The sequence below is a fragment of the Carassius gibelio genome, chromosome B5, assembly GCF_023724105.1.
Source record: "Carassius gibelio isolate Cgi1373 ecotype wild population from Czech Republic chromosome B5, carGib1.2-hapl.c, whole genome shotgun sequence".
Classification (NCBI taxonomy): domain Eukaryota; kingdom Metazoa; phylum Chordata; class Actinopteri; order Cypriniformes; family Cyprinidae; genus Carassius; species Carassius gibelio.
Window position 1 is genome coordinate 29,778,211 of NC_068400.1, and position 27,301 is coordinate 29,805,511.

Below are 27,301 nucleotides of genomic sequence, written 5' to 3' on the forward strand. Positions count from 1 at the left end.
CAAAACAAGTACAGGTCTGTTCCGGGAATTGCAGAAACATTAATACAATTCTTTAGGGGGAAACAAAGAAATATAAATATCAAAACTCTCAATACTTTTTAAAACTTTAGGAAAGACAACTTGATTTTGGAGGGCAAAAGGAAAGAAAAAAAAAACATAATTATCTGAGTTTTAATGGCTAGGGAGCATTTTGGAACAATTTTGTGATTCAGTAAGCATATCAGTCCCAAGGGAGAACTGCACCCAGCACCACAGAATAAAAGACACTCTCAGCATATTGCATCTCAGGAAATAGGGAGCCTGATAATCATCTGGGAGTACAGGACTAGGGCTGTCGTTGTACTTTGGCCATTAGATAATTACAGGGACGTACTTCGCTGCAGTTCTCTGAATGGATCTTTTAGCTGCTGTTATCTTTATATTGATTTTGTTTATCCAGTCTGAATGTGTAATACCTGTGGGAGCAATCAAAAGAGCTGGGATTCAGAACACTCTCATTGACTGAAGCCACAGACTCAGCGCACCATTTAGCAGTGACGTGAATAAGAAATATTTCGTCTGGAGAGCTTGACTGAGTCATATTTAATCTGCTGCTAAATCTATCTAGCTATAATGTCTTCTTTTTCTGAAATGTGCTTGCTTTTACTTTGAGTCGTTCTATTGAAAAAGACACCTCATAAAAACTATATATGCTACATTATTATCCAATAATATAATTCTAGATTAAAATATGATCATATAGATGGATATATTAAACAGCACAGTATATACTGTACATAAAATGAGTATTCCAAACTACATTTATATCCATTTTCAAAAACTTGGATATAAATTGGCAAATGTGTGTTGTGTTGCTGTATGTCTACCACTAGATGTCACTATGATAGTGCTTGAATTGTTGAATAAAGCTCAACGATTGTGTGGAATGCATATGCAGTCCTAACAGAGAACAGTCCTCTGTTAAAAATGTGACACGACGTATTACATGATATAAGATATTGATTGATGACACTAGTAAGAAGTTGGTATGAAGAACATTTTATATGATAAGTGGGGGTATTGCTTTTGTTTTTCCTGCCATTCTTGTGTACAGGTGTTTTGGTGCAACAATGCTCACTGCTTCAGCTCCAACATGCTGCATAACGTTGCAATCAGCGTTGGTGAAGTGAAAGGAAATAAAATGAACAAAAGTATAATATCTGTATAGAATTATGGGTGAAAAAAGAAAAAAAAAAGGTGAGAGTTAGGGGAACATTTGATGTGCCCATAATCGTTGATTCATTCACTATTCCCTGTATAGTCAATGCCACATAGTCTACAATACAGACAATAGGGATTATTTGTTAACTTTCATGAATAGGAGTACTATTTAGATAATTACATATACATATACTTTTTAGTTGTGGCCCACGATTGGTGGAATAGTCTCCTTTTTCTAGTTATGTCTGGTTTTCTTTAATCAGTCAAACCTTTCTGTTGCTTTTAATATTGAATATGCCTCTGATTTTGCTATTGGGTTGCGTTTTATTAATGGCTAAATTTGTACAGACATTTGGAACCACGTGTGTTGTCTATAAATGTGCTTTATCCTAAAACATAATTTGTTTATTTTTATATTCACGCCACCTTGACCATTCAATCTCGATTTAAGTTGTGGACCATCCTGAATTTCGACGCTGTAGCTTTAAGGAGGGGGCGGGCTGCGCAGCGATGACGCAGGAATAATAATGAAAGGATGCTTGAAAATTCCTCCTAGAACTGCAGCATGTGTGGTGACCAGACGAGCCGCACACTTCACACATCCTAACAAGAGTAATTACACAGGCAAGCGGAGAGTTAGACAGAGACCCAAAGAAGACTCTAAACAGGAGAAGAGAGAGGGGCTCTGGAGAGACTCACAACTCACTTATAAACAGAAAAAGTGGGATCTTGCCATACCAAGTTCAATTAAGGATACGTCTTAATTTATATAACAAAATACTCGGGGTGCAAAAAAAAAAAATAATAACTTTCACAATCTTTGAATTTTTTCAAAGAGAGAGAGAAAAAAAATCATCAGTTGCTTCGTTCATTGGTGTTAAAGATGTCATGTTTCATGTCACTATGTCTGTCCGTTTGGGTAGTGCTCATGATGCCTGGCAGGACAAGTGCACTGACTGACAACATCGACGTGATGGTCATGTTGCCTCACAACAACACATACCTGTTCTCTTACCAGAGAGTTTCTCCGGCTATTGAGTACGCGATAAAAACCCTCAGCAGTGGAGAGTTCGCTGGATTGAGATTCAATGTACAGTATGAGAACTCCGCGTGCGGGATGGACGCTCTGTACGCGCTCGTGGACAAGCAGAAAGACGAGCGTCCCGACCTGGTCCTCGGTCCGGTGTGCGAGTACAGCGCCGCGTCGGTGGTCAGAGTGGCATCGCACTGGAACATCCCCGTGATCTCAGCAGGTGCTCTGGCCACCGGCTTCAGCTTCAAAACCCCCGAATACTCGCATATCACTAGAATCGCTCCAACCTACCTGAAGATGGCCGAGACGTTTCAGGCTATGTTCGGACGTTTCGGCTGGAGAACTGCATCTTTGATTTACGACGACGATAAAGACGAGAGAAACTGTTACTTTACGATAGAGGGGGTTTACACGGTGCTCTCGGAGTACTACAAAACCACAGATTACGCCGTGTTAAACTCGCAAGAGGACAGAGTAGATGCCGACGAGATCATCGCGTCCGTCTACGGGAGCGAAGGTACGTTACTCGTTTACTTGTCTGTCATTAAGCAAACGCTCTATGGCAAGCCGTTTTAACCGTTATTCCTTAAAACGCACCAGTAAATGGATTTTAGTATTTAAAAAAAATAATTTCATACTAGTATTTATGAATGTGACTTGATTATAGTAGTATAGTGTAGTATTTAATACGTAGCTGGCTACCTTTTCATGATATGCACTATTACTGTTACTTGTTATTGCCAATAAATTCCATTAAAACGGTGGTTTTGTTATCAACCATTCAGTTCAGATTGGTGGCTATGTATTCCAATGATTTCTGCTACCTGTTTCAGTCTTATTAGTAGCTTAACTATTCATTAGGTGCTACAGTAGTTGTGGTTTCTTCTCTCTCTGTCTAGTTTTACTGACAATTACCTTTAGGAAATAAAACAGCTTGCCATAGATGCTAAAAGTGTCTTAGAGTACACTTGTTAAAAGAACAATCCCTATAGAAGTTTCTTGCCAGAAGGTGATAGTTTGAGCAAGTGGAATGGATGGCATCTTGCTGGGTTTGAGCCCATCCCATTTCATTTACCAGTCTAGATCACAAGTGGTAGCAATCCACATTAATCCTAAATAGGTGAGATTACATTATTCCAAATAAAATCACAGATACAAGATAACACAGGATAACCATTTTTTTACTCATTGTAAATGAACATGATGTATTAGGTACATGGGAGTGGGGCATGGGCCCTGGGATCAGATGTGTCAAGAAGACCTGTATCATTTTAAGCAGCATTACCTTTAACAGCTAACAACTGCTGTATTTGAAAAAAAAAAAAAAAAAATGTACTGTGGAATATACTGGCTTCCAATAAAGAACAATTTAGGGCAAAACACTTCAAATGTGGCTTAATTTTTTGTTATTGTTGTATAATTGTTAATTAATGTAAATAAATAGCACATTTTAATTATTATTATTATTTAAATCCTGTTTGTAACCCTTTATAAAAGAAAGTATGTACTGTATGACATGATTTAAAGGAAGCGTTTCAGATTTGGTGTCAGTAGATACTTTAGAACTTAAGCCTAAATGATGGGACTGTAGGGGCACGTAACTGACAACAAACTTGGAAAACATTGTAGAGAACATTAGCTTTATTTGTAATGTTTTTTTTTTTGTTTGTTTGTTTTTTTACCAGCAGTGATTCAACTCGGGCATTCTCAGGTCAAGAGGGTGGATTTGCAAAGTACCGCCTCTGTTCAACACATTTCCTTATGTTATTAATTCACGTTTAGTTTAGTTTTCTGCAAGGAGTGTTTGTTTGCATCAAATTATAATGCATTAAAGAGAACATCAATCCTGATCCACAGCATGTTAAACTGCCAAAGATGTTGCATCAGACAAGAGCAATATAGAACATACAAATTCAGATATTTAGGGCTTTTTTCATCCTCTCCTGATCTCCTTGGGCTCCCTGTCTGTAAAGAGAGACAAGAGGTCAGTTGCAGTCCATAAGAAAGCTTGTGGAAAAAATGATCAGAATTTTGACAGGCGGTCAACACTGAGCAAGAGCTGTTGGAATTTTGGGGATCAAGTGTAGGGTTTAGCACTCCTCTAGACATCCTCGGGCGCTTTTTAACAGCTTTTCTCATGGCGAGTAAAGTCATGCGCTGTCTTCCTGGCTGTTTCTTAATAACCAGAGAGGCTACACCCTCCCTGGAGCGCACTGCTACTCTTGGTGTTAGACACATTGTGGCGCTAAAATCTGTCAAAACTATGAACTGTCTGCTGTTTCAGCCTGCTTTTAAACATCATACCCGTCTGCCCCAAATCTGTGCTGTTTCAGAAAGTCTGACTGTGCACCTCCTTACCGATCCTGTTTCATAAACAGTGCATTTCTTACATTCCTAGCAAAAATGTTGTCGATTCTAGAAAATATACAGATATGCCTCAATACAGGGGCCCTGCAGAGTCCCCTGTATCGCTTTCCTAAGACAGTTGTGTGTGTCAGAATGAACATCTTGGGTTTCTTAAGACAAAGCCATTGCGTGAACGCTGGTCATTAATAATGGAATGTTCCACCAATTCTGCAAATGTCAGTATGGAATGAATGAAACGGGGTAGGAGGTTAATGCTCGTCTTGGGGCTGTTTTGACACTAACACCGCCAGGGTTACACCTCTCGAGGCTTTTTATAATTCTTTCCCTTTTCTATCAGTTAACAGCAGCTAAAGGTCCTCGACATGTTGCAGTTCCCCAACGGCAAGTATAAAGGTATAAGTATAGAATGCTACTTGAATGATGGCATTTATATTTCCTTTGATCTGCCCATCAAAGACCATGCAGAGATTTGAATGTGGAAGCTCAGTGATGGGATGCATTTTTCAGGTCGCCTACCAAACACTCGGGAAAATTGGCCATCTGTTTCAAGCCTCTTCTGAAGCAAAACATGCACAGGATCCACACCAAAGTGTCACTTCTCTGCAGATGTATGAGTATTTTAGAAGAAATGCCACCATTTTTGTTGAAAGTTTATGGGGGCAGTGTCCACTCGAGCAATTTTTTATTTTTTTTGAGTTTGAATTTGTTTAATCAAAATGTTATCAGTGTATCTACTTGTGAAATGTCAACAACTGATGGATAGCCACCGATACAGATTTTCTCCTAATTTTTAAAAGCTGATAAAAGCCTATTTATTGTGCTATCTTAACTATAGCTAGCGGCATTGTAATATGTGCATTACAGCCCACCAGCTGAAAACTTGTTACTGTCAAACAGCAGCAGTTATTTGAGGAGCTTATGATTAGTAATATTAGTAAATACAATTTATTAGAATTTGTCTGCTTTAAGAAGGGAATACACATAAAAAATGACCAGATAGATGGCGTTGCGCTGGTCATAAAAGTTTGTGTTTATATTACCATAAATTATAGACATAGCCACTGTATAAATTAGCATATTTTTTGAATGCTAAATGCTGCAGACTGTTCCATGAGGTAGATTGCCGGCGTTAGAATTAGTATTCCAGGCATGGTAGACACTTTGTTGTTTTGTTTTCAGGGGCACATAGAAGGCTGCAGTGGTGTACGTACTGTAGGAGTGAGTATTGATACAGCACAGATAGCAAAGTATCTCGGTATAAATTTAACTGATCAGTTGTCACATTACAAATTTGTACATATTTATTTATTTCAATTTTTTCTACAACAAATGGCTTACTTCATTAAGATGTCACTGTTCAGCGTTTATTGTTTGTCCCTGAAGTGGTCAATTACACAAGCATGTAAGCAAGTTGATTTATGTTGCTGCTTATAATAACAGCATTCATCATTATCTACTCTCTCGCACAGTTTCTCATAATCAGAAGCCAGTGGAGATTGCCAAATAGTTTTTCTTTGCCTGCAGTCATCTGTAGAGGACGTCATTGGGACATTCTCCAGCTCCTGTGACGCCTGATTTGATTCATTTGGCCATTGCGGTGCCCTTGTTTTTGTTGTTGTCAGTCTTCGTTAAGCGGTTTTCAACCTGTTGCACGAGGCTGCTGCGTGTCTATTGGCACAGCTGAGGCAAATGAAATAAAATACAGATAACTTTAATGACATGGCCCAGCCTGCACATGAGCGCTGATTTAAAAGCATGCTTTAGCCTCTACCCATTTCAACTGCGAATACTGTCCCAAGAGCCGTTTAAGCACAATTTGTTCATATCACACATTTAAGCCAAGCTTTTAAAAACAGTGTACAGTGTGCACTACAGTCTCTGGACTCACCGACACAAGTATTTTATCGATTCATAGCAGATGAATCACTATCTGGCCATCTGTGATTTCAGATGCTTGATGATGCTTGAGTCGTACAGTACTACAACACACTCTTAGTGAATATGTTGTTTGCTTTTGGCGTCTGACAGAGTGTTTGCAGCTGGAAACTGTGACACTGTAACACGTGACGTCAGACTTAACAAGCAGATAAGAATGACATACCTGGGTGTTGACACATAACCCATAAAATTCCAAGTTATGATCCAAGCCGAGGCTAAATGTCAGTAGATAAGGCACTTTAATTTGGATGGCATATGGTGTTGCAGTGTTCTGACAGTGAATGACGAGAGCACAGAACCACAAACTGGCTTGTTGGAAACCTGCATAGTGGTCCTCAGGGAGTGAATTTACTAAGCCAGAGATATGTCATTATAGCCCTGCTTATTTTGCATTCTGTGCCATGTTGCCAAAGTCGGACAGAGGGGCAAGACAGTAAACCCTTATACTCAGTAGCGATATAGCACGAGTTTGCACAGCGATATTATTTCCATGTGCACGTTCACACTACGCTTCTATACAGACCCCCAGGTGCATTAAATGCGGCGCAGCCTACGGTAAGTGTGCCATGTGTTGCCTCTTTGCATTCCTCAGCTCATTTGTAACTAGTGTCAGTGGGAAAATCCAGATTTTTGAAATATTGCTGGCTGGAGCTTTACCCCATGGAATCAGTGGAGAGCCGACACAGGGCCTGTAGTGTACTGTGTGCTCTGTAATTAAAGGGTGCTATAGTGCAGGAATACTGAGGTGAAGTTTGTCCCACTCAGCTGAGGATATTTCAAGCAGCGCATTACACTGACTGAGCTGTGGGGAAAGTTCCAATCCTCTGAATCTTCCTATTTATGGGACACTTTGCGACTTTTTTTTTTTTTTTAATACCCTGTTTGCTTGCTTGTTTGTTTATTTATTTTTGACCTCCTTGCTCCATGGGAAAATATTTTGTACCTCTCAGACTGTGTTTCTGTTAGACCAGGTAAAAAAGAAGTTATTCTTTGCTGCTTATGAGCTTCTGCTTACATAATTGAATCAATGCCACATGCTCTTGTAAAGCTGGCCAGTAGCATAAAGGTCATAATTAATTATAAATTAACAGCACTGAGCATGTTCTCAGAATTGAGGCGATCATAACTTAATGCGCATTTGGATTTGTGGTCTGTAGAAATAAACAGTGCTTTATTTTGTCTGCCATACATAGAAATGGAAATTAATGATTCCATTCTTGTACATACAGTATAATCATACAAACAACCAAGTGGCTGATTTAGGTCTCAAAGTCCCTTTGAAGTATGTTGAAAAGCACAGCATTATTCAATCTGTTGAGGAAGTCAGGGCTGGACATATCAAGCTGTTCATTGACCTTCATCATCAGTGTTTATAATGGCAAGGATGTCTGACTGTTTGCTATGTTTGATCTCTTCCATTTTGTTTAAAACACAGCAATCTGAAGAATTTCAATGGGTTGATATGAATTGTTCTCTGTGCGTATGTGCGACACTTGTGTGTGCAGTACAGTGCCCTAATGGAAAGCACGTTTGAATTGCTTCATATAATGCAATAGGTGCCATTCACCACATATAACAATAATATGCATAATAAATATGCAGCCAAATGACCAGCCTAAATTTGTTGTTTTGACTGACAAATAACATTCTGTTCGGTCTCTTTTTGCAGTGGTGATCATGTGTGCCAAGGCGGACACAGTACGAGACCTCATGCTGGCGGCCCATCGACGAAAATTAACCAGCGGCAGCCACATTTTCTTTAACATCGAGCTCTTCAACTCCTCTTCCTATGGTAAAGCTCCACTGATGTACCCATGGTTGTTGTGCACTGATTACAGAGCTTATCTCTATTCCCAAGATGAGCCATAGTCAGACGAGATTGTTCTATGACCCTGTAGCACAATGAAGCTATATCTAAACTGAACTGCCAGAGAGGCCATGCTCTTCTGCTTGATGGAGATTACATTCAAGTGACAGTTGGCTCAACACGATAGTGCCTGGATATTGTCTGGTGTGCAGGTCCAGGATGTTCCGCTGTTGTTCTTGTGCATATATAAAAGCCCCATTGTTGCAGCAAAAGTAACAAAGTAGATATTTCAGCCATTGTCACTGAAGTTTTCTCAGCAGAAACAGGCAAAACATGCTTGTATAATTTCCTTATTTCAAGAGACTTTAAGTTTTCTTTGGCAAATCTAGCAATATGGTCATGTGAACATGAAATAACAGTAAAAATACTACATTCTTTTACAGGGGATGGATCCTGGAGGAGAGGAGACAAATATGACAATGAGGCCAAGGCTGCCTACAGCTTTCTCAACACTGTAACGTTGCTTAGGTCCACCAAGCCAGAGTTTGAAAACTTCTCCACGGAAATGAAAAAGTCACTAAAGCAATCGAACATCCCTGTCTGTGAACGCTGCAGTGCTGTACGTGAGTCTTTGAAACAAATCTTTTAGGGATGCACAATATATTGGTTATAGGTGTATTGGTTATCAGCCATTTTTTTTAAATGTTGGTAGCGGATATTTAATTATTCTATTTTTTTATTTAGATTATTCAACACCTAGTTACTTGCTAAATGTTCATATTCATTCAATAAAATACATTTTTCGAAATGTTCTGTGATATTTGAAGTTTTACGAAAAGGAAATTCATTGGAAAAAAAAGAGAACTCCTGCTGTGAAAATGTTGAGGAATTTCCTGAGTATTTTCAAATACACCTTCATCATTGTGCCCTGTCAACAGTATACAGGCAAATCAGTCCCTCAATCAGTCCTAAGCCCCTTTCCTGCAATTCCCTCCATTTTGTGGCCTGCATTGTTCAAAGAGCAGCTGATTCATTTATTCACCCAGTTTAAAGACAAAATACAGTGCATTCACACTTGAAGTGCTTTTGAATGGGGTGACTTGGCGTTCCATACAGGCCCCATATTTTGGTCTGGCTCTTTGTCCCCATCATGTCAGCTTCTATTGAAAAGCCGTCAAAGCTTTTCTAAGGAAGACAGCGGGAACTGTCTTTCTGAAACAAACAATTGTGGACGAATCGAAGTGCCAAGGTTAATAACCTCAGTGGGGGCCCTGCCACTTTTGACTGGCTCAATTGCTGTATCAACAGGAGCCACAAAAGACTTGAGCTGGACCTTTGCAGGGAACCACCAAAGAAAAGTATTCAGACAAAGCCCATTCTCGTTCCAAATATGAATGTCAAGACTTCAGTGTGCCGAGTACAATTATTTCTTTGTATGAGTACACTTCCCAGAGAAGCAGAAGCCTTCTGGGACAGGCTAATGTGATGTTTCACAAACTTGGCCTTCTCCTTGTAGCTGCCGGTTGTATCTGCTCGTTTTTTTCTGACAGAGGTGTTCATGCTGAATTCATGAGCTGAATGAAGAATGCCCACTTTATTCATTAAGGAAGGTGATACATTTTTTGGAATTGGCTTACAGTGAGTGGTGTTCTTATAAGCATCCACACAGATTTTTAGCAATTCATACTGGCTGCCAGGAAATGCAGCCTTACTCATTTGGAAAGAGTCCCCCATATGCTGAACGTAAATCTGCAGGATAAATGACCTATCCACTGTTAACATTCTAGAAGGTCGATTCTACAGTATAATCCAGCTAAAAAATAAGACCTTTAAAAGATTCATAAAATATGGATATTTGAAAAGTGCTGTTGTATATCCAAAGGCGCCATATATCCTAAGCGACTCTAAAATGAGTCTGTGAAAAATGCTAAGCATTTTTATGCACTGATGACCAGTAGGTGGGTGTGTTGGATTACCACAGTCATTAGGAACATGTTTTAAGGTTTTATGTTTTACAGTATAATGTATTTTGTGTTTTATGTGTTTGATTGGATTTATCCAAAGTTTCTTCTATTTATTTTTCACTTGCAAAATACTCGCGGATGAAATGATCCTACCAACAGGCGACATTTCTCAGATTCAGTAACTGTTTTGAGCAGAGGCGTAGCACCAGGGCAGGCAAGGCAGGCAATTGCCACTGGGGCCCCCGACAGCCGACCATTTGAACAATCGTAAATGTCATTATTAATATAACGTGGAGCAATATATCTGAATCCCCGGTAGGGGGACCCCTCTCGCGTCACGCTGGATGTGCTTGTTTTTTCCTCGTGATGCGTCAGCCGCCGTTTTCAAACTGGCACAGCGCTTAATCATGCATTTGCTAATTTAAGCATGAAGAAGACTTTTTTTCTGGCAGCCAGAAGTGGAAAAAATCAAGAAGATGAGGAAAAGAGGTAACATGCCAGCAGTAAATGATGGCGATAAGATTGACTAAATGATAATTATAATTAAACAAAAAATATATGGTTTCGTTGTTAATTCCATCTTATTTTAGTTTAATTATTAAAACTAAATTTCACATTACCTCTAAAATATCTCAAGTCTGACGGACATGATGAATGTTTACAATCATTGGACAGAACAAAGGTTTTTTTTTTTTTTGATAGTTACTGCATCACCAGAGAGAATCGCAGAAGTAGAATACAGGTCAAGCTACCTTCTTAATTTTCAATTAATAATAATCAGTCTTCTAGCTAGTTTAAAATGATTCAGTATTTTTTTTACTTGCCCGACCGGGCAAATAGCCTGATAAAAACATAAGTGACAAAAATATATAAAAAAATAATAACAAGCCAAGCATCCAAACCCGAGAAGGATTCTTCTAATTTTAGTAGCCTACATTCACTGTAAATGGTGACTGATAATGGATATATTTCTGGTAACAAGGTAGTGCTGTAGAGGCTCACGGTTTGTCTCTTTGTAAGAGACTTAAAAACAAATGAGCGTAACACAAAGAAATTCAGAAGAATGTTTAGTTATTCCTAACATGATATAGTTAAGTAACATACCATGACAGGTAAGTTATTTTGCTGAATATTATATATATGCATTACGTGAAGTCGCTCGTGCGCATTTACAGTGTGCTCTTCACTACATGATTCAATCTATTAAAATACATTCAGAAAACGTATATATTTATACCACTTCATATAGTTAATCAATTTCACATGAAGAGTCTTCAAAAATTACCATGATTACAAATGTTGATTTTATTTTTTATTTTTTTTGGATTTATTTTATTCGCTTAGGATATACTGCACCATATAAGTTCAATAAACTAGAAGTTAATTAAGAGACCCATATTGCCTGTGTTAACACTATTCCGACAACAGAAATAATTCCAAACAAAGCCACAGCCACTGATCTATAATAGAGATCAGTGGCCACAGGGCTATTTTGCTTCTCTGAGCAACACGAAATTTGTAAAAAGCTGACAGAACAATGATGAAAATATTGCTTCAGAATAAATTGTAACTGTAAATATGAATACTGTACTGTATCTTCAAGATTGTATTTGTACAGTATTGTATCTTCTGCCATAAAGATGAAGATTGATATTTTGTTAAAGAATAAGCACGATGTTTGAAAAAAAAAAAAAACAATTTATGTTTATTATGTTTTAACTACTTTTTGCATGTAGTATATAAATACACACTCTCACACACACACACACACACACACACACACACATATATATGTAAAATAATAATTTTTTAGAAGGCCCTCATCTTTTAATTTTGCCTGGGACCCCCAATTCATCTTGGTTCGCCTCTGGTTTTGAGAAACATAATCTCTTCAAAAGAAGCAAAGTATGAATTGGGTCAGACTGACATTTATTATATCTTACTCAGTTATAGTTATCATCTGTTGGCCCTCAGGTTTATTTTTTACTTATTTTCCTATAAATTCAGCTCGCACTTCGCTGTGTCACTGCAGCTTATCAAGTTCCTGCATGACAAAACCACTGAGGTTAAATTGATCCCCGGATATTCTTTTCGCATAGATTTAACATTTCTAAAATACCGATCTCCTCAGGTGTGTATTATCTAATCAAAGCTAAAGTTGAGTCAATTCGGGGTCAGGTTTATTTGTTCTAAGATATATGTATATAAATATATCTGCCTGTACTTGAGCAGAAACGCTTCAAAGTTGAAGTTGGTTTATTCTTTCCTTTCCTTCTCAACCCTTATCTAGAACAAGATAGCCAGTCAACCGCTTTGCTGTCCATTAAGAGCCCCAAAAAACATCTCACAGGATCTGAACACACTGTTGCCGAATGGCTAAACTAAGACAAACAAAGGAAGTCGCAGACTTATTACAGACAGTTTGTTCTGCCTCTATCATCTTGATTTGATCAACAATAAAGGATGTTGCTGTTTTCAGAATAGACCCCGTCACACACAGGTTTGACTGAACTTTCTGTAACAACCAATGAAATTTTCTCGTGGCAACATTTATCACATGGGGGCTGCTGTGGCCTAATGGTTAGAGAGTTGGACCTGTAGCCCGAAAGTCACAAGTCTCGGTGGTGGCAGGAGTTGTAGGTGGAGGGAGTGAATGAACAGCGGCGCTCTCTTCCACCCTCAATACCCATGGCTGAAGTGCCCTTGAGCAAGGCACTGAACCCCCAGTTGCTCCCCAACCCGGGTGCTGGATATAGCTGCCCACTGCTCTGGGTGTGTGTTCACTTCTTACTGCTGTGTGTGTGCACTTGGATGGGTTAAATACAGAGCACCGATTCTGAGTATGGGTTACCATATTTGGCAAATGTCACGACTTTCACTTTTCATTTCTCTGTCAAATAATTCATTGTAAATAATGCTCCAAGAAATTTTGTTCAGAAAGAAAGAGGAGCTAAAGGAAACTAAAACCTGAAACAATATCTAATATGAGGAAATTTTATTTGCAATCAATCAATCAATATACAGTACATATGTCCCAATGGCAAAAACATATATTTACATTTTTATACAATTTTATTCAATTTCATATAATAATATAATATAATTATATATAATAACAATTTTATATATAATATTGCTGCTTTCAACCTTTCCTGAAGATGATACTCCTATAGTTATGCTTGGAGACTTAACACTGCTTGCCTCTTTTGATCTCAACCGAGTGTCAACTACTGCTACTCACAAATCAGGCAACCAACTGGACCTTATTTACACACGACACTGCTCCACTGATCATGTACTGGTTACTCCACTGCACACCTCAGATCACTTCCTCTTCACTCTTAACCTCAACATGGTCCCTTGACATATCACTTACCCCTCCACATGTCATCTCTCAACGTAACCTACGCTCACTCTCAACCTCCTGGCTATCTGCTATGGTTTCATCTTCGCTTCCTTCCCTTAAATTGTTAGCATCTTTTTATGCTAACAGTGCTACTGATACTTTATGCTCCACTCTTACATCTTGTTTAGATACTGTTTGCCCCTTGTCTTCCAGGCCAGCCCATACCACCCCTTCTGCCCCTTGGTTATCTGATGTTCTACGCGAACATCGTTCTAAGCTTAGAGTTGCTGAAAGGCTGTGGCACAAATCCAAAAATACTCCTGACCTTAATGTGTATCAGTCACTCCTCTCTTCCTTCTCTGCTAATGTTTCCAATGCTAAAAGGACATACTACCATAACAAAATTAACAATTCGTCTAACTCTCACATGCCTTTTAAAACATTTTCCTCCCTCCTTTGTCCTCCTCCTCCCCCTCTTGCATCATCTCTAATAGCTGACGACTTTGCCACGCTTTCCATTAATAAAATTAAAAACATCAGTGTACAATTTTCCACACCACAATCTGTCAAGCACATCTCACCGGCAAACATACACTCATTCACATCCTTCTCTCGGAGGCAGAAGTCTCCAAACTCTTCCATTCATCCTACTACTTGTCCGCTTGATCCTATTCCATCTCATCTCATTCAAGCCATTTCTCCTGCAGTTGTACCTGCACTCACTTACATCATTAACATATCCCTCCACACTAGTGTTTTTCCCTCAACATTCAGACAGGCTCGTATAACTCCATTACTTAAGAAACCCTCCCTCAACCCATTTCTTTTAGAGAGCTACAGACCAGTTTCCCTTCTTTCCTTTATTGCAAAAACACTTGAAAGAGCTGTGTTCAACCAAGTCTCTGCCTTTCTCACACAGAACAACCTCCTTGACAGCAACCAATCTGGCTTCGGAAGTGGACATTCAACTGAGACTGCCTTGCTCTCAGTTGTTGAAGTCCCAAGACTGGCAAGAGCAGAATCCAAATCTTCAGTGCTTATCTTGCTTGATCTGTCCGCTGCTTTTGACACGGTTAACCACCGTATCCTCCTGTCAACCCTACTGGCAAAGGGCATCTCAGGAACTGTACTCCAATGGTTTGAGTCTTACCTATCAGATAGGTCCTTCAAAGTACCTTGGAGAGGTGAGGTGTCCAAATCGCAACATCTAACTACTGGGGTACCTCAGGGCTCAGTTCTTGGACCACTTCTCTTCTCTGTCTACATGGCATCATTAGGTTTTGTCATTCAGAAACATAGCTTTTCATACCACTGCTATACTGATGACACTCAGCTCTACCTCTCATTCCATCCTGATGATCCCACGGTAGCTGCTCACATCTCCGCTTGTCTAACAGACATTTCTTACTGGATGAAGGACCATCATCTTCAAGACAAGATCTGACTTCACCTTCAAGACAGAACTGCTTGTGATTCCAGCAAACCCATTGTTTCATCACAATTTCATCATCCAGTTAGGCCCATCAACTGTAAATCCTTCAAAAACAGCCAGAAACCTTGGAGTTATGATTGATGATCAGCTAACTTTCTCAGACCACTTTACTTGCAGATTTGCTTTATTCAGCATCAAGGAGATCAGGCCCTTTCTTTAAGAACATGCTGCATAACTCCTTGTTCAAGCTCTTGTTCTGTCCAGGCTGGACTATTGCAATACTCTCTTAGCAAGTCTTACAGCCAGTTCTATCAAACCTTTACAATTAATCCAGAACGCGGCAGCAAGATTAATTTTTAATGAGCTGAAAAGAATACATGTCACACATTTGTATTCTATCTGTTTTATTTTCATTTATTTTACAATGAGTCTTGTTATAGCACTGGTATATCACTGCTCTTTTGTTGATTTTGATTGCTTTCATTGTCCTCATTTGTAAGTTGGCATAAAAAGTATTCAGACCCCTTTATTCTTTTCACATTTTGTTATGTTGCTGCCTTATGTCTAACTGCTTTAAATTACCCCCCCCCCCCCCACACACACACAAACACATCAATCTCCATTCCATACACCATAATGACAAAGCAAAAGACTGGTTTTTAAACTTTTTGCAAATTTATTGAACACAAAATTGACAGAAATTAAATGATTCTGGAAAAGTTGAAATCTAGCTCAGGAGCATTCATATTGCTTGTAGATGTTAATACACTTCGTGTGATGTTAACCTGTGACAAATTCAAGTGATAATTTAGAAAGACACATACCTCTCAGTAAAAGGTCTGAAAAAACAGCTGAAAATGCATATCCGAGCAAAAACCAAGCCTTGAGGTAAAAAAAAGAAACTGTCTGTGGAGCTCAGAAACTGGATTGCATCAAGCCACACATTTGGGGAAGAGTTCACTGAAGGGTCACAGAAGCATATAGTGTCCGTTACTCTTAATGGAAGAAGTTTGAAGGTCTGATGAACCTTAATTCTAAGCATAATTTTTTTAAAGAAAACCAGCTCTGCTTATCACCTGCAAAAGTTAAATGTTCTGGTAGCAGCCGCATGCTGTGGGGCTATTTTTCTGTAGCAGGGACTGAGGGATTTATCAGAGTAGAAGAAAAGCTCAGTGCACTAAAATATAGAGATAGTCTTAATAAAACCCAGTCCAGAACATTCAGAAACTTCAGACTGGGCAAAAGGTTCACCTTCCAACAGGGCAATGACCCTAAGCACTCAGCAAGAGTGGCTTAAAGACAACTCTGTGAATGTCCTTGAGTGGCCCAGCCACAGCCTGGGATTGAACCCAGTCAAACATTTCTGGAGAAACCTGAAAATGTGCATCTGCCCCCAACTAACCTGACAGAGCTTGAGAGGTGAAGAGGTGAGGAGAAGAATGGCAGATAATTGCCAAATGCTGACGAGCAATGCTTGTCGCACCATACCTAAAAAGACTTGAGGCTTTAAATGTTCTTCAGCTAAGTACTGAGTTAAGGGTATGAATATTTATGCAATGTATTTATTATCATTTTTTTATGTCATTACGGTTTATGGAGTGTAGATTAATATGGAAAAACATATATAATAATTTAACACATAAAAATTTAAAGCAGTTTAACATAAGGCAGCAACATAACAAAACAAGAAAAATATAATAATAGTTTATAAGCAGTGCAAGGATAGTTTAATTCTGGTATAGAATATGATCTGTGTTTCTGTTAAGGTTTTCTTACCAAGTCATCATATATGGCTCTGCCATTGCAACTGGACTTTGATTCTCATAGTTTGAAGAGGTTTTACCACTCATTTGAAAGGCTTTATTATTATGTATGGTTTTGAGTGGTCTTTAATAAATGAGAAAAAGTTATATTGCAGCGATTGAATTCTAAATGACTAGAAGCGCTCCATGTATAAAATGAAAGATGTCTGAACATTTGGTTGGCTTTCATTTTCTTGTTGCATTCCATTTTGAGGAAATAGGCGCTGAAATAAAATATATAGAAATAAATATAAAAAAGTTTGAAATAAACATTATGCCACAGTGGGTCATTTGTCCATTTATTTTTCATATTTGTTTCTCCATAGATGGCATCTTAAAGGTCTTTTCTGACTTTTCTGTCGTTACAGTATAGCTGGTAGTGACAGTAGGACAGCACTGGGTAATTTTTCACCGGGGTGAGGAAACTGACATGCGGTTGAACCTTTTCATGCCAGAGCCTGAAGTTAATCAGCCGAAATAAACAGAAACAGGCTTATTGGTAAAAACAGTGTGTCCAGTGACCCTGAGTATATTAGATTCTCTCTAATGATGCAGGGCTTGATTTGGGTTAATCACTGCAGTTGGGCCAACTATGAATTAGTGCTGTTTTCTTTTCCTTGCAACATCTATGGAAGAATTTAACAGTACAAACCTTATTTATTAAACTATCTACTGTATCTGTCTGTCTGTCTGTCTGTCTATCTATCTATCTATAAAATGAGAAGTGATATGAATTATAGCCAACTAAACGATATATGACATGGAACATGCTTCATAAATAACAATTTGATTTTAGTGAGAGTATATGTTCTTTTTTAATAAAAAAAATAAAATCAAATAAGAAAACCTTACAGTGGATTTATTTATTTCTGGTACTACATAAGAAATCACTTTATCATTTAAAGGTGCTCCAAACTGTGTTGTAAACCACAGATCTCAATGTGGGTGATGGGCCTCTAGACCTCTCCTTTAACTTCTGAGTTAAAATAATAGAAATTTAATAAAAATCTCCTCTGTATCCCTTTCATATCACATTCTTGAACTGAGATGGCATCAGTTTTACACAAACTGTTACCAATAGTGCCTGAACTTAAATATCAGCAGGATTTGTTTCGCAATGAGAAAGCATTACTTTTTTTTTTTTTTTGCATGAGGAATGTTAAGTCCGATACATTGTGCTGCTGAATTGCAAGCTGTGCTCTGTATGAAAACACGGCAGGGTTTGTTATGCTCTGAATGCTTGGAGATTTCACCTCTGTTCACGCTTCCAAAAATGAATATGTATATAAACAGTCATATGACTATATCAGCTTTTCCTGCTGTTTCACTCTTATTAGGCAGTTGAAGGTGAATGTAAATATACAGTAATCTTGGCAGCTGGTTATCGAATCTCCCCCGGGCTGCAGACTGACTAAGCCCCAGGTTTTACTATTGTTTGCCTTGGGCTGTACACATGCAGCATACGGCTCTCCGGCAGGAACAGACCATTAATCCCTATCATAACATGAGCATCTATTAGTACGTGCTTTTCAGTATTCATGGTGCTTGGGTAGCCTGTAGTAGTTTTTAGTTGCTTAACATTTCGTTGAACAACACAGTACTGTTTATGAATCCTCTCCATCTTATTCACTTTTGATGTCAGAAAACACTGCATGCAGCTGTTCATTCATTTGCAGTTTAACTAAAGTATAATATTGATAGATAAGCTGCCTCTGGATTCTCTTACAATAACCTGCCTTTACTTTACTTCAATTTGTTTGTTTAAAAAGAAAGGAAAGCTATAGAGGTCCAAATATATGGGAAATAAATAAATATATAAAATGCTAATAATAAATGATGAAATGTGACAAATAAATGTATTCTGTAAAAATAAATAATAAATGCATAAATAAATGAATAAAGCAATTGTTAATTCTTTTAAATCACAAAAGGTATTATTTTTGTTTACTTATAACTATTTATTCTTTTTATGAAGAATATGATTTTATATTTAAATAATAAATAAATGAAACATTTACATTAACTTATAACCCCCCCCCCCCCCCCTTTTTACATTGCAGGTCAATATGTTTATGGAGGGGTTCCATGATGCTTTGATTCTCTATGCAATTGCCTTGCGTGAGGTGAAGAGTATTGGTCTGACAAAAAAGAATGGCCTGCAAATCACCCACAGCATGTGGAACAGAACATTTGAAGGTAATTCCCCAAAAATTGCTGCCCCCCCCCCCCCCCCCCCCCCAACTTAAATATATTACTTAATGTTACTTAAAGCCACTGAAGTGCTATGGACATTGCTCTGTGCCAGACAATATTTATATCTTATAAAAGACATTAATGAGCAGCTGTAGTTATGAATTGCAAATATATTGCGTAAGGGTTGACAGGTTCAATTTTGTGTTAAAGTTCATAAAGTTAGAAAGTAAACAGTGGCAGCAAACTTATCAGTAATCTGAAAGCTCCTAATTAGCAAGTCTGGATGATGCACCATCCAGAAGATCTCAGAATAGGGTAATTACATGATAAAATTAGTCAGGCTGATTTTACATCTGTGTATCTTGATTGTGTTCACTTCATAACAGAGAGAGCTCTATTTATGAAAGTTTGGGTACAGAAATGTCTTGTTTAAAGGACACAAATGTATTTAAAAAGCAATAGTTTTATACACGAGACTTTAGGAGTACCTGCACCATTCTGAACAATTTGTGTCTGCACGTCAATCACAAGAGTGCATGCTGTTAGGAAAAGAAAGATTCAAAAACTTTGCACACTTTATAAACTTACCTCAAGAGACAACTTCATGACCATGGTGACCAGTGATTGGTGTAATGTGTAAGATCGCAGACGTTCAGATGTTCTATGTCATAAAGTAGTTTACTGCTGCTGTTTATGATTTCTAAATCAAGCCAATGACTAAACAAGAAACTTCACACTGTTCTTGATGGTTCTGTGTAAACCAATCAGGATATAATCAATGGTAAAGTAGTATTTGTTAGTTTGCAAAATTTGTGTTGCAGTAAGGAGATAACTGCATCGTGTGCTCAGTAGATATGACAGTGTTCGGCTACAGTGCAGTGATGCAATCTTTGATGCTATGGGAGTAGTTCTACATACAGTATAATATTATAATCAATACTTTTCACAAATAGTTAATCTTGTCAGCTGTTTTAGTAAAAACACAGTAAAAGCTCCACAGGTAATGCTCATTTCATATGCAAAGACTTTAGCCAATCACAGCAGTGGGCATTTAAATTGAAGTCTCAGGCCCCGTTTACACTAGTGCGTTTTCGTTTTAAAACAACGTTTTAGAATGAAAACGATCCTCGTCTACACTGGCGAGTCTTTCCGCTGCCTTTCAGAAATGATCTTCGTTAACACTACACAACCTAAAACGCATGTCACGTGATCCTTCTTGCAGGTACAGCCATAGATATGAATAGGTATGCAGAGCAAATGTGGGCAGACAAACCATCGTTTTCAAAAGTCTCGGTTTTGTTCTGTTTACACTGAAACGCAACCCAGGAGTTTTCAAACTAAATCGGGGTCTGCAGTGTTTTCAAAAGTCTAAAGTAATGTAAACGATGTTATGTGTTTTAAAATGAAAACGCACTAGTGTAAACGGGGCCTCAGAGCAGACACACCCCTTCCAACAGAACATTCAAATCAGAGGGCTACATTCAGGGTAGAAAATTTACATTTATATCTAAATTATGACAATTTGTAAAAAAAAAAAAAAAAAAAAACATACTAAGATTATAAGTGCTCTTGAGGAAATAAGAAAAAATTCATTTCATGACCCCTTTAAATTATACTATACACTCTTTATTATTAATTTATTATTAATCATTTAATCATTAATCATTATTATTAATAATAATGCATATTCTGTGCAAAAAGAACACTGGAATCCTATCACTGACCAAGTCCTAGTTTATTCCCTTCATTATTCACCACATTTGATTCCCATTATTGTAGTTGTGAAAAGAGAGCTCGCCAGTATTCTTGCCACTGTAATTCATTAAACTTCCCTTACAAAATAAGTGCTCAGACATGTCTGCGGCCCAGACCCGTCTCAATGACCACAGCAAGACAACTAAACGTGAAATAACAATGTTTTGCCCGGCCAGAATCATCAGGAACAGGGTCATGTTTTCCTGTTCAATGAAATAATATTTTAAAAATCTCAAGAATTCAGGAACACAGATGTACAGATGAAATTACCATTTCTGAGGTCAAAGCCAACAAAAACGGCAGGAGGCAGATGAGATTTCCTTTTGTATTGCCCACCCGGAATTTGTCGACTCTTGCTGGTGTTTTCCTTGGAATGTTTGACTCTACAAACTAATTAATTTTCCCATTCCTCACATTCCGTTATACAGGCATTGCTGGTCAGGTGTCTCTGGATGCCAAAGGTGACCGGAATGGAGATTTCTCTGTCGTTAGGATGACAGACCCAGAGGCAGGAACGCACGAGGTATGTGTGCATAATCATCTCTGCTTTATTTTACACACACACACACACACACAAAATCAGGACAATGACTGAAATTCCAGACATTTGAAACTTAGCTGTAGGATTTTGTTATGAAATGCTAAGTAATCACCATGATAAATGTTTGTTTATGCATTCAGACTGTCATGAGCTACTTTGGCACCAATGGAAGTTTCCAGATAATGCCGGGCTTTAAGAGGGAATGGTTCTCCTTGCGAACAGCACCAGAGCCTCCACATCCAAAACACAGTGACCCATCATGTAAATTACCTCTGCTGCTTCAAGACTGACCCTTGTTTTTTTTGTAAATGCATGATTAAGTCAAAATTAAGACAACAGATGGCAGAGAACACAAAGATTTTTTTTATTATTTCGTATAATAGTATTATTAGTAAAGGGATAGTTCATCCAAAAATGAAAATTCCTCACCCTCCTGTCGTTCCAAACACGTAAGACCTTCATTCATCAGAACACAAACTGAGATACTTTTGATGAAATCTGAGAGCTCTGACCCTCCGTAGATAGCATGTTCCTAGGCACAGAAAGGTAGAAAGGACATTGTTAAAATAAATGATCAGTGGATCAACCGTGATTTTACGAAGCTATGTTTGTGTGCAAAGAAAACAAAATAACTTTATTCAACAATTCGTTTGCTCCAAATCACGTATCCCGGCATTATCGAGAGTAACACAATGCGTGCTTTCCTCTTTTCCTCCTCTCCGTAAACAAGACACATCGAATGTGTGTTCTACGTCAACAGCACCATATGCAATTTTACGAAGCTACGAGATTACTTATTTATTCCAACATTATTGAAAGTACCTTGCGTGTAAATAACACATGCATGTGGTGCTGCTGATGTAGAACAAAGATGCGCTGTGTCTTGTTTATGTGCAGAGGAAAGCATGCGTTGTGTTACTCTCGATAATGGCGGAATACATGACTTGGAGAAGAATTGTTATTTAGTTTTTTTTGCGCACAAACTATATTTTCATAGCTTCTTAAAAGTACAGTTGAACCACTGATGTCACATGGACAATTTTAACGATGTCCTTACTACATTTCTGGCCTTAGGAACATTTCAGTTTCCTTGTTGTCTATGGAGGGTCAGAGAGCTCTCGGATTTGATCAAAATATCTTAATTTGTGTTCCGAATATGAATGAAGGTCTTATGGGTTTAGAACGGCATAAAGGTGAGTAATTAATGACAGAATAAAAAATTTTGGGTGAACTATCCCTTTAATTATAATACTAATATTACTATTACTTACAATAGTAATAATAGCACCTTCTAACAGACCCTGTTTGAAAACCTCCACTCTATAGTAGGTGAACGTCGCTAAATTATATAGATGTGCTGCTTTCTTTACATATGGCTTCATTTTCTTTCCTAAGCAGGTGGACTAGGTGTATCGGCAGTGACTGGGATAATTGTAGGAGGAATTCTGGGAACGGCTCTCCTTTTGGCATTCTACTTCTTTAGGTAAATTCTGAAAACAGTCATTTTTTTCATGAAACAGCCTAATGTATCAAGTGAATTTTAATGATAAGAAGTGTCTGGCATTTAAATGTCAGTTTTATTGTTTGAGAATTAATAGAACATTCTTATTGCTGCTCATACAATATCATCTACATTCATGATATTCTTCTTTGCTGTTCCCCAGGAAAAATTACAGGATAACCATTGAACGGAGAACACCGCGAGAAGAGTGCGATATCGGGAAACACCGTCAGTTGCGGGAAGACTCCATTAGATCCAACTTCTCGGCAGCGTAGTCTGTAGTCGTAAGTCGACTGCTGGGGTGTTCGAATTCAGGGAAGGTGCATCTCAAATGGGTCTGTGAGCTCATCAAACACCATCCCAGGAACCCAGAAATATTTATAGACATGCTGTAGTGTTTTTTTCCTTGTAAATGTCTCTTGCTCTTCAATTCGTAAACTCAGGAAAGTTGAATTATTGGATGAGAAGTGCTCGCAAGGCTTCTTGAATCTCTAAAGAAAAAGGGTCTTTTTTATTTAGCTACAGACCTTTTTCTCCCTGCCAAACTCATCTTGAGGAAAACTCTGTAGAAGCCTGTCAGTTTTGTAGAAAATGGTCAGCTGACTTGAGTCTGGGTCAGCTGCTGTGTCGATGGGGAGAAGCGGTTATGAGATATTGAGGACGTAAGAGTGACACTCAGAACCTAAGCTTACTTTAAACTCAACACTCTCACTCATGTTTCCTTCCTCTTCTTCCTTTAGAGAATGTCCAGTAGAACACACTGATAAACATCCATTCTTTCTTCTTTGTAGACTGTGTAAAGAGGCACTGATGAATACAAAAACTGATGTGAACTTTAAAAATGACGTTCCTCTCTGTCAACATTTATCAGCAAGCCTTGATGCATCAAACCTGGCTTCATGCTGAAACACTGAACTGCTTTATTTATTATGTTAAATTCTGATTTCATTCATAGGTTTTAGTCCCACTAATTCTACTAATCCAATATAATTTCAGCTCTATTGATTTACACTGCTATGTACAGTATCATACACGCTGCTGGGTGCCTCATGACCAAATGTTGTCCGACCGGCCTTCACAGTAATGGCTTCAAGATTCGATTGATAAAACCCCACTTAAAAAATGTCCATTCATGTCAAGATGTTTGAAAAAAACGTAAATACATAAATCCCTACTATAGGGTCCACCATTAGCTTTTTATGTCAGTTGTCTTGTACAGCTTGCTTATTGTTAAACATCACACTTTTTGAATGCTAGATAGAGCTTTAAAAAAAAGATGATAGACTTAAATCATGGCTGATATTTCCTCATTCATCGTCCTGCACTTTGTTGCATCCGAGAGGGTGAACTTCAGAGGCAAGCAATTTCTTTGGTTTATAAAGATAGGAGATTGTCAGGAAGTTACATAATAGCTGTAGAAATTCATCAAAAAATGATTTATACACAACACAAGCCGGTCTACCTTTCAACAACAGATTTTGAAAAGCTATGTTCAATTTATATTGCACATGTACATTTTTGAACTTTGTCTTTAGATTGTCTTTGTTAGGAGGTGGTTATCAATAATCTGTCAGTTTAATAACATATAAACTATAATTTTAACATTTGTGATGCTTCAGCAATGATGATGATGTCACATTTAAAACCATCTGTATGGTTTGTGCATCAAAAAAAAAAAATAATCTAGGGTTTTATTCAGGCTTGGTATGATGGCAATTGTATACTGATGTAAGTAAATGTATCAACATAAGATGTGATGTTATTTATTGATATTTTTGTAGAGGTTTCATTTTCCTTAGTGTTGATTTTAACATTGTTTCTTGTGTGAAATATACAGAATCCTTTTTGTAAACCGTATATCTGCCTTGTCAGAGCAAATTTTACCTGTTAAGTATATTTACAAGGCTTTGTAAACACTCAGAAGAATTGTAACTTATTTAGATTGATACATATTGACCAATTAAAAGGAAATTTTATGAAATGAAATAGTCTCTCTGTTTTAACCACTAGTGGCTGAGTAGGCCGACCTTAAGAACAGCACATCTTGCTCTTGTAATGTAGCTTCTAAACTACAGAATCAACAGTACGGATGTGTTTTCAGTGAGCTGGTGTCCATTCAGTGGGCCAGTAGACTGTCATAGCTGTGGTCTGAAATTCCTCATAGATCTCCAAGAGGGTGTGCGCAAATGATCCCAGACTGCAGAGACACTATGTGAACACAGGTCATGCAGCCAAAGCAAACCCAACTCACTTCCTTTGCTGCTCATCACAACAGGTGTCTCTCACACACAAAATTCTTCCACTACTAGTCCATCCATACAACCCCTCCAGAACACATTTTAATGCTGAGGGGATAATGAAAAATCTGTCATTTAGTGTTGGGAAGGTTACTTTGGAAATGTAATGGGTTACAGATTACAAGTTAACCTATTTAAAATGTAACAAGTAGTGTAACCACTTCAATTACTTTATTAATGTAACTGACTACTTTTCTAAATTTCGAATGAATGTTTTCAACATATAAACATTTAAAGCAGGCAGGGTTAACCTTATATCAGCACTCAACACTGATAACTGTCAGACTTACAAAATCCTTCATCACTTGAATTAAGTTTATAATAATTGAATTTTAAATTAAGGACATCACAACATCAGACTTTCACAGCTCTTTACTCTGAGATCATTATGAAGTTAAATACAGATTTAAAATCATAACAACATATAGTAATAGCTATGAAACTATGTTTTTGGAATCAAATCTGAAATCAGAACTAATTACAGTTGCATTTATTTTGTAATTAAATAACCTTATTCTGTTGCTCCCAACAACGTTGAACCTCATGTCATTCCAAATCTCTTTTCGTCTGTGAAACCCAAAAGGTGCATTTCTTTTTTTGGGTGAACTATGCCTTTAAAGTCCTCCTAAATGTTTAACATGCCAGACACTCTTCAAATTACCATCAAAATCATGAACCAACAGCTTAAAGTCATGACGCTGAATTCCTAGTCAAACGCACTTCAAACACAGCTGATACAAAGTCATTCTTTGACCTCACATCTGGCAGTGGAAACAATTCCTTGAATTCTTCTTAATCAGAAGACTACAGACTATGAAGCAGAACCTGTTGACTAAGCAATGCATTTAAACAGAAGAAAATGTACCTGTTTGTATGCATGCACACTACACAACGGCTAATGCAACATGCTTTCCTTTTCCACATCTTGTTACATTGTCCTAGTCATCTCACAAACAAACCAGATCTATTTTCAGCACACAAATGCATTTTTCAATCCCTTTCCGCAAAGGGTTCCTGTAATCTGGAAGTGTTTTCAGGTGGAAATCATTATTCATTGCCTCAGCCAATAAAGATGTTGTAGTAGGAGGGATATTTAAAAGTAATAGTTCACCCAAAAATTATTATTTGCTGAAACTGTACTCAAAAACAGGCCATTCAAGATGATGTAGATGAGTTTGTTGCTTTGAAATGTACATTCATTTCTCACCAATAGGTCCTCTGCAGTGAATGGGTGCCGTCGGAATGAGAGTTCAAAAACATCGCAGTAATCCTGATGACTCCAGTGAATTAATTAACTTCCTGTGACGTGAAAAGCATTGTTTGTATGATACAAATCCATCATTAAGGCATCCATAATACATAATACTTGTAAACGGTGCTTGATTTGTGCAAACGTCTCACCTGATTCAGATGCAATGAATTCTTTACTGCAATATTTTAGATTTGAAGTTAAAAATGCCTTGATCGATTTGTCTATTACAAACACGCAGCTTTTCATTAATTGATAGACTGGAGTCGTATGGATTACTTGTGGATTATTGTGATTTGAACTCTCATTCTGATGGCACCCATTCACTGCAGATGATCCACTGGTGAGCAAGTTATGCAAACTCATCTACATCTTGGGTGGCCAGAAGATGAGTAAATGTTCAGCAAATTTTCATTTTGGGGTGAACTTTTCCTTTAAATACCAGAACGATGACCATTCGTAGTGATTTAATTCGATTTTTAGATTTGTAGTGAGATGATCTAGAAGGCCTGTGAAATCCAAGAAGAAGAAATCCAGCCTTTATCATAAACACTCATCATAAATGTTGTTGCTTGGCTGGTACAGGTTTTGCTTGTTTATTGAACCAATCACCAGAGCAGCAAAATTAGTTACTGGTAAAACTATGATATAATTAAATATTTGCTTTAATATTGGGCTTGCAAATCTGTTTTTCACAATGAATGTCTACTTATCAAGAGTAAGATGCTTTTTGCAGGCAGATGGTGTAGTTACAGCATTCCCCAGCAGAGGCTAACTAGACCGTTCTAACTTGCCAAACCGTGCCCCAACTGTGAAATCTAAAAAATATTTTTAAAACCCAAACCTGACATGGCTTTTAAATATGGCATGTCGAGA

The 27,301-nt window shown here is 37.8% G+C and overlaps 1 protein-coding gene across 2 annotated transcripts; it reads left to right on the forward strand.

The window, feature by feature from the left end:
• The first annotated feature begins 1,753 nt into the window (after nt 1-1,753).
• On the forward strand, nt 1,754-24,865 carry LOC127957019 (atrial natriuretic peptide receptor 3-like). 2 transcript variants are annotated; one of them, XM_052555350.1, is made up of 8 exons: nt 1,754-2,750; nt 8,208-8,330; nt 8,789-8,964; nt 18,950-19,085; nt 21,266-21,360; nt 21,519-21,639; nt 22,774-22,861; nt 23,043-24,865. In XM_052555350.1, the coding sequence occupies exons 1-8, from the start codon at nt 2,084-2,086 to the stop codon at nt 23,152-23,154; spliced, it is 1,518 nt and encodes a 505-aa protein (XP_052411310.1). In that variant the 5' UTR covers nt 1,754-2,083; the 3' UTR covers nt 23,155-24,865. The 2 variants fall into 2 exon arrangements, with proteins under 2 accessions (XP_052411310.1, XP_052411311.1); XM_052555351.1 differs by having other exon boundaries at nt 1,755-2,750; nt 22,777-22,861.
• The last annotated feature ends 2,436 nt before the right edge of the window (nt 24,866-27,301 follow it).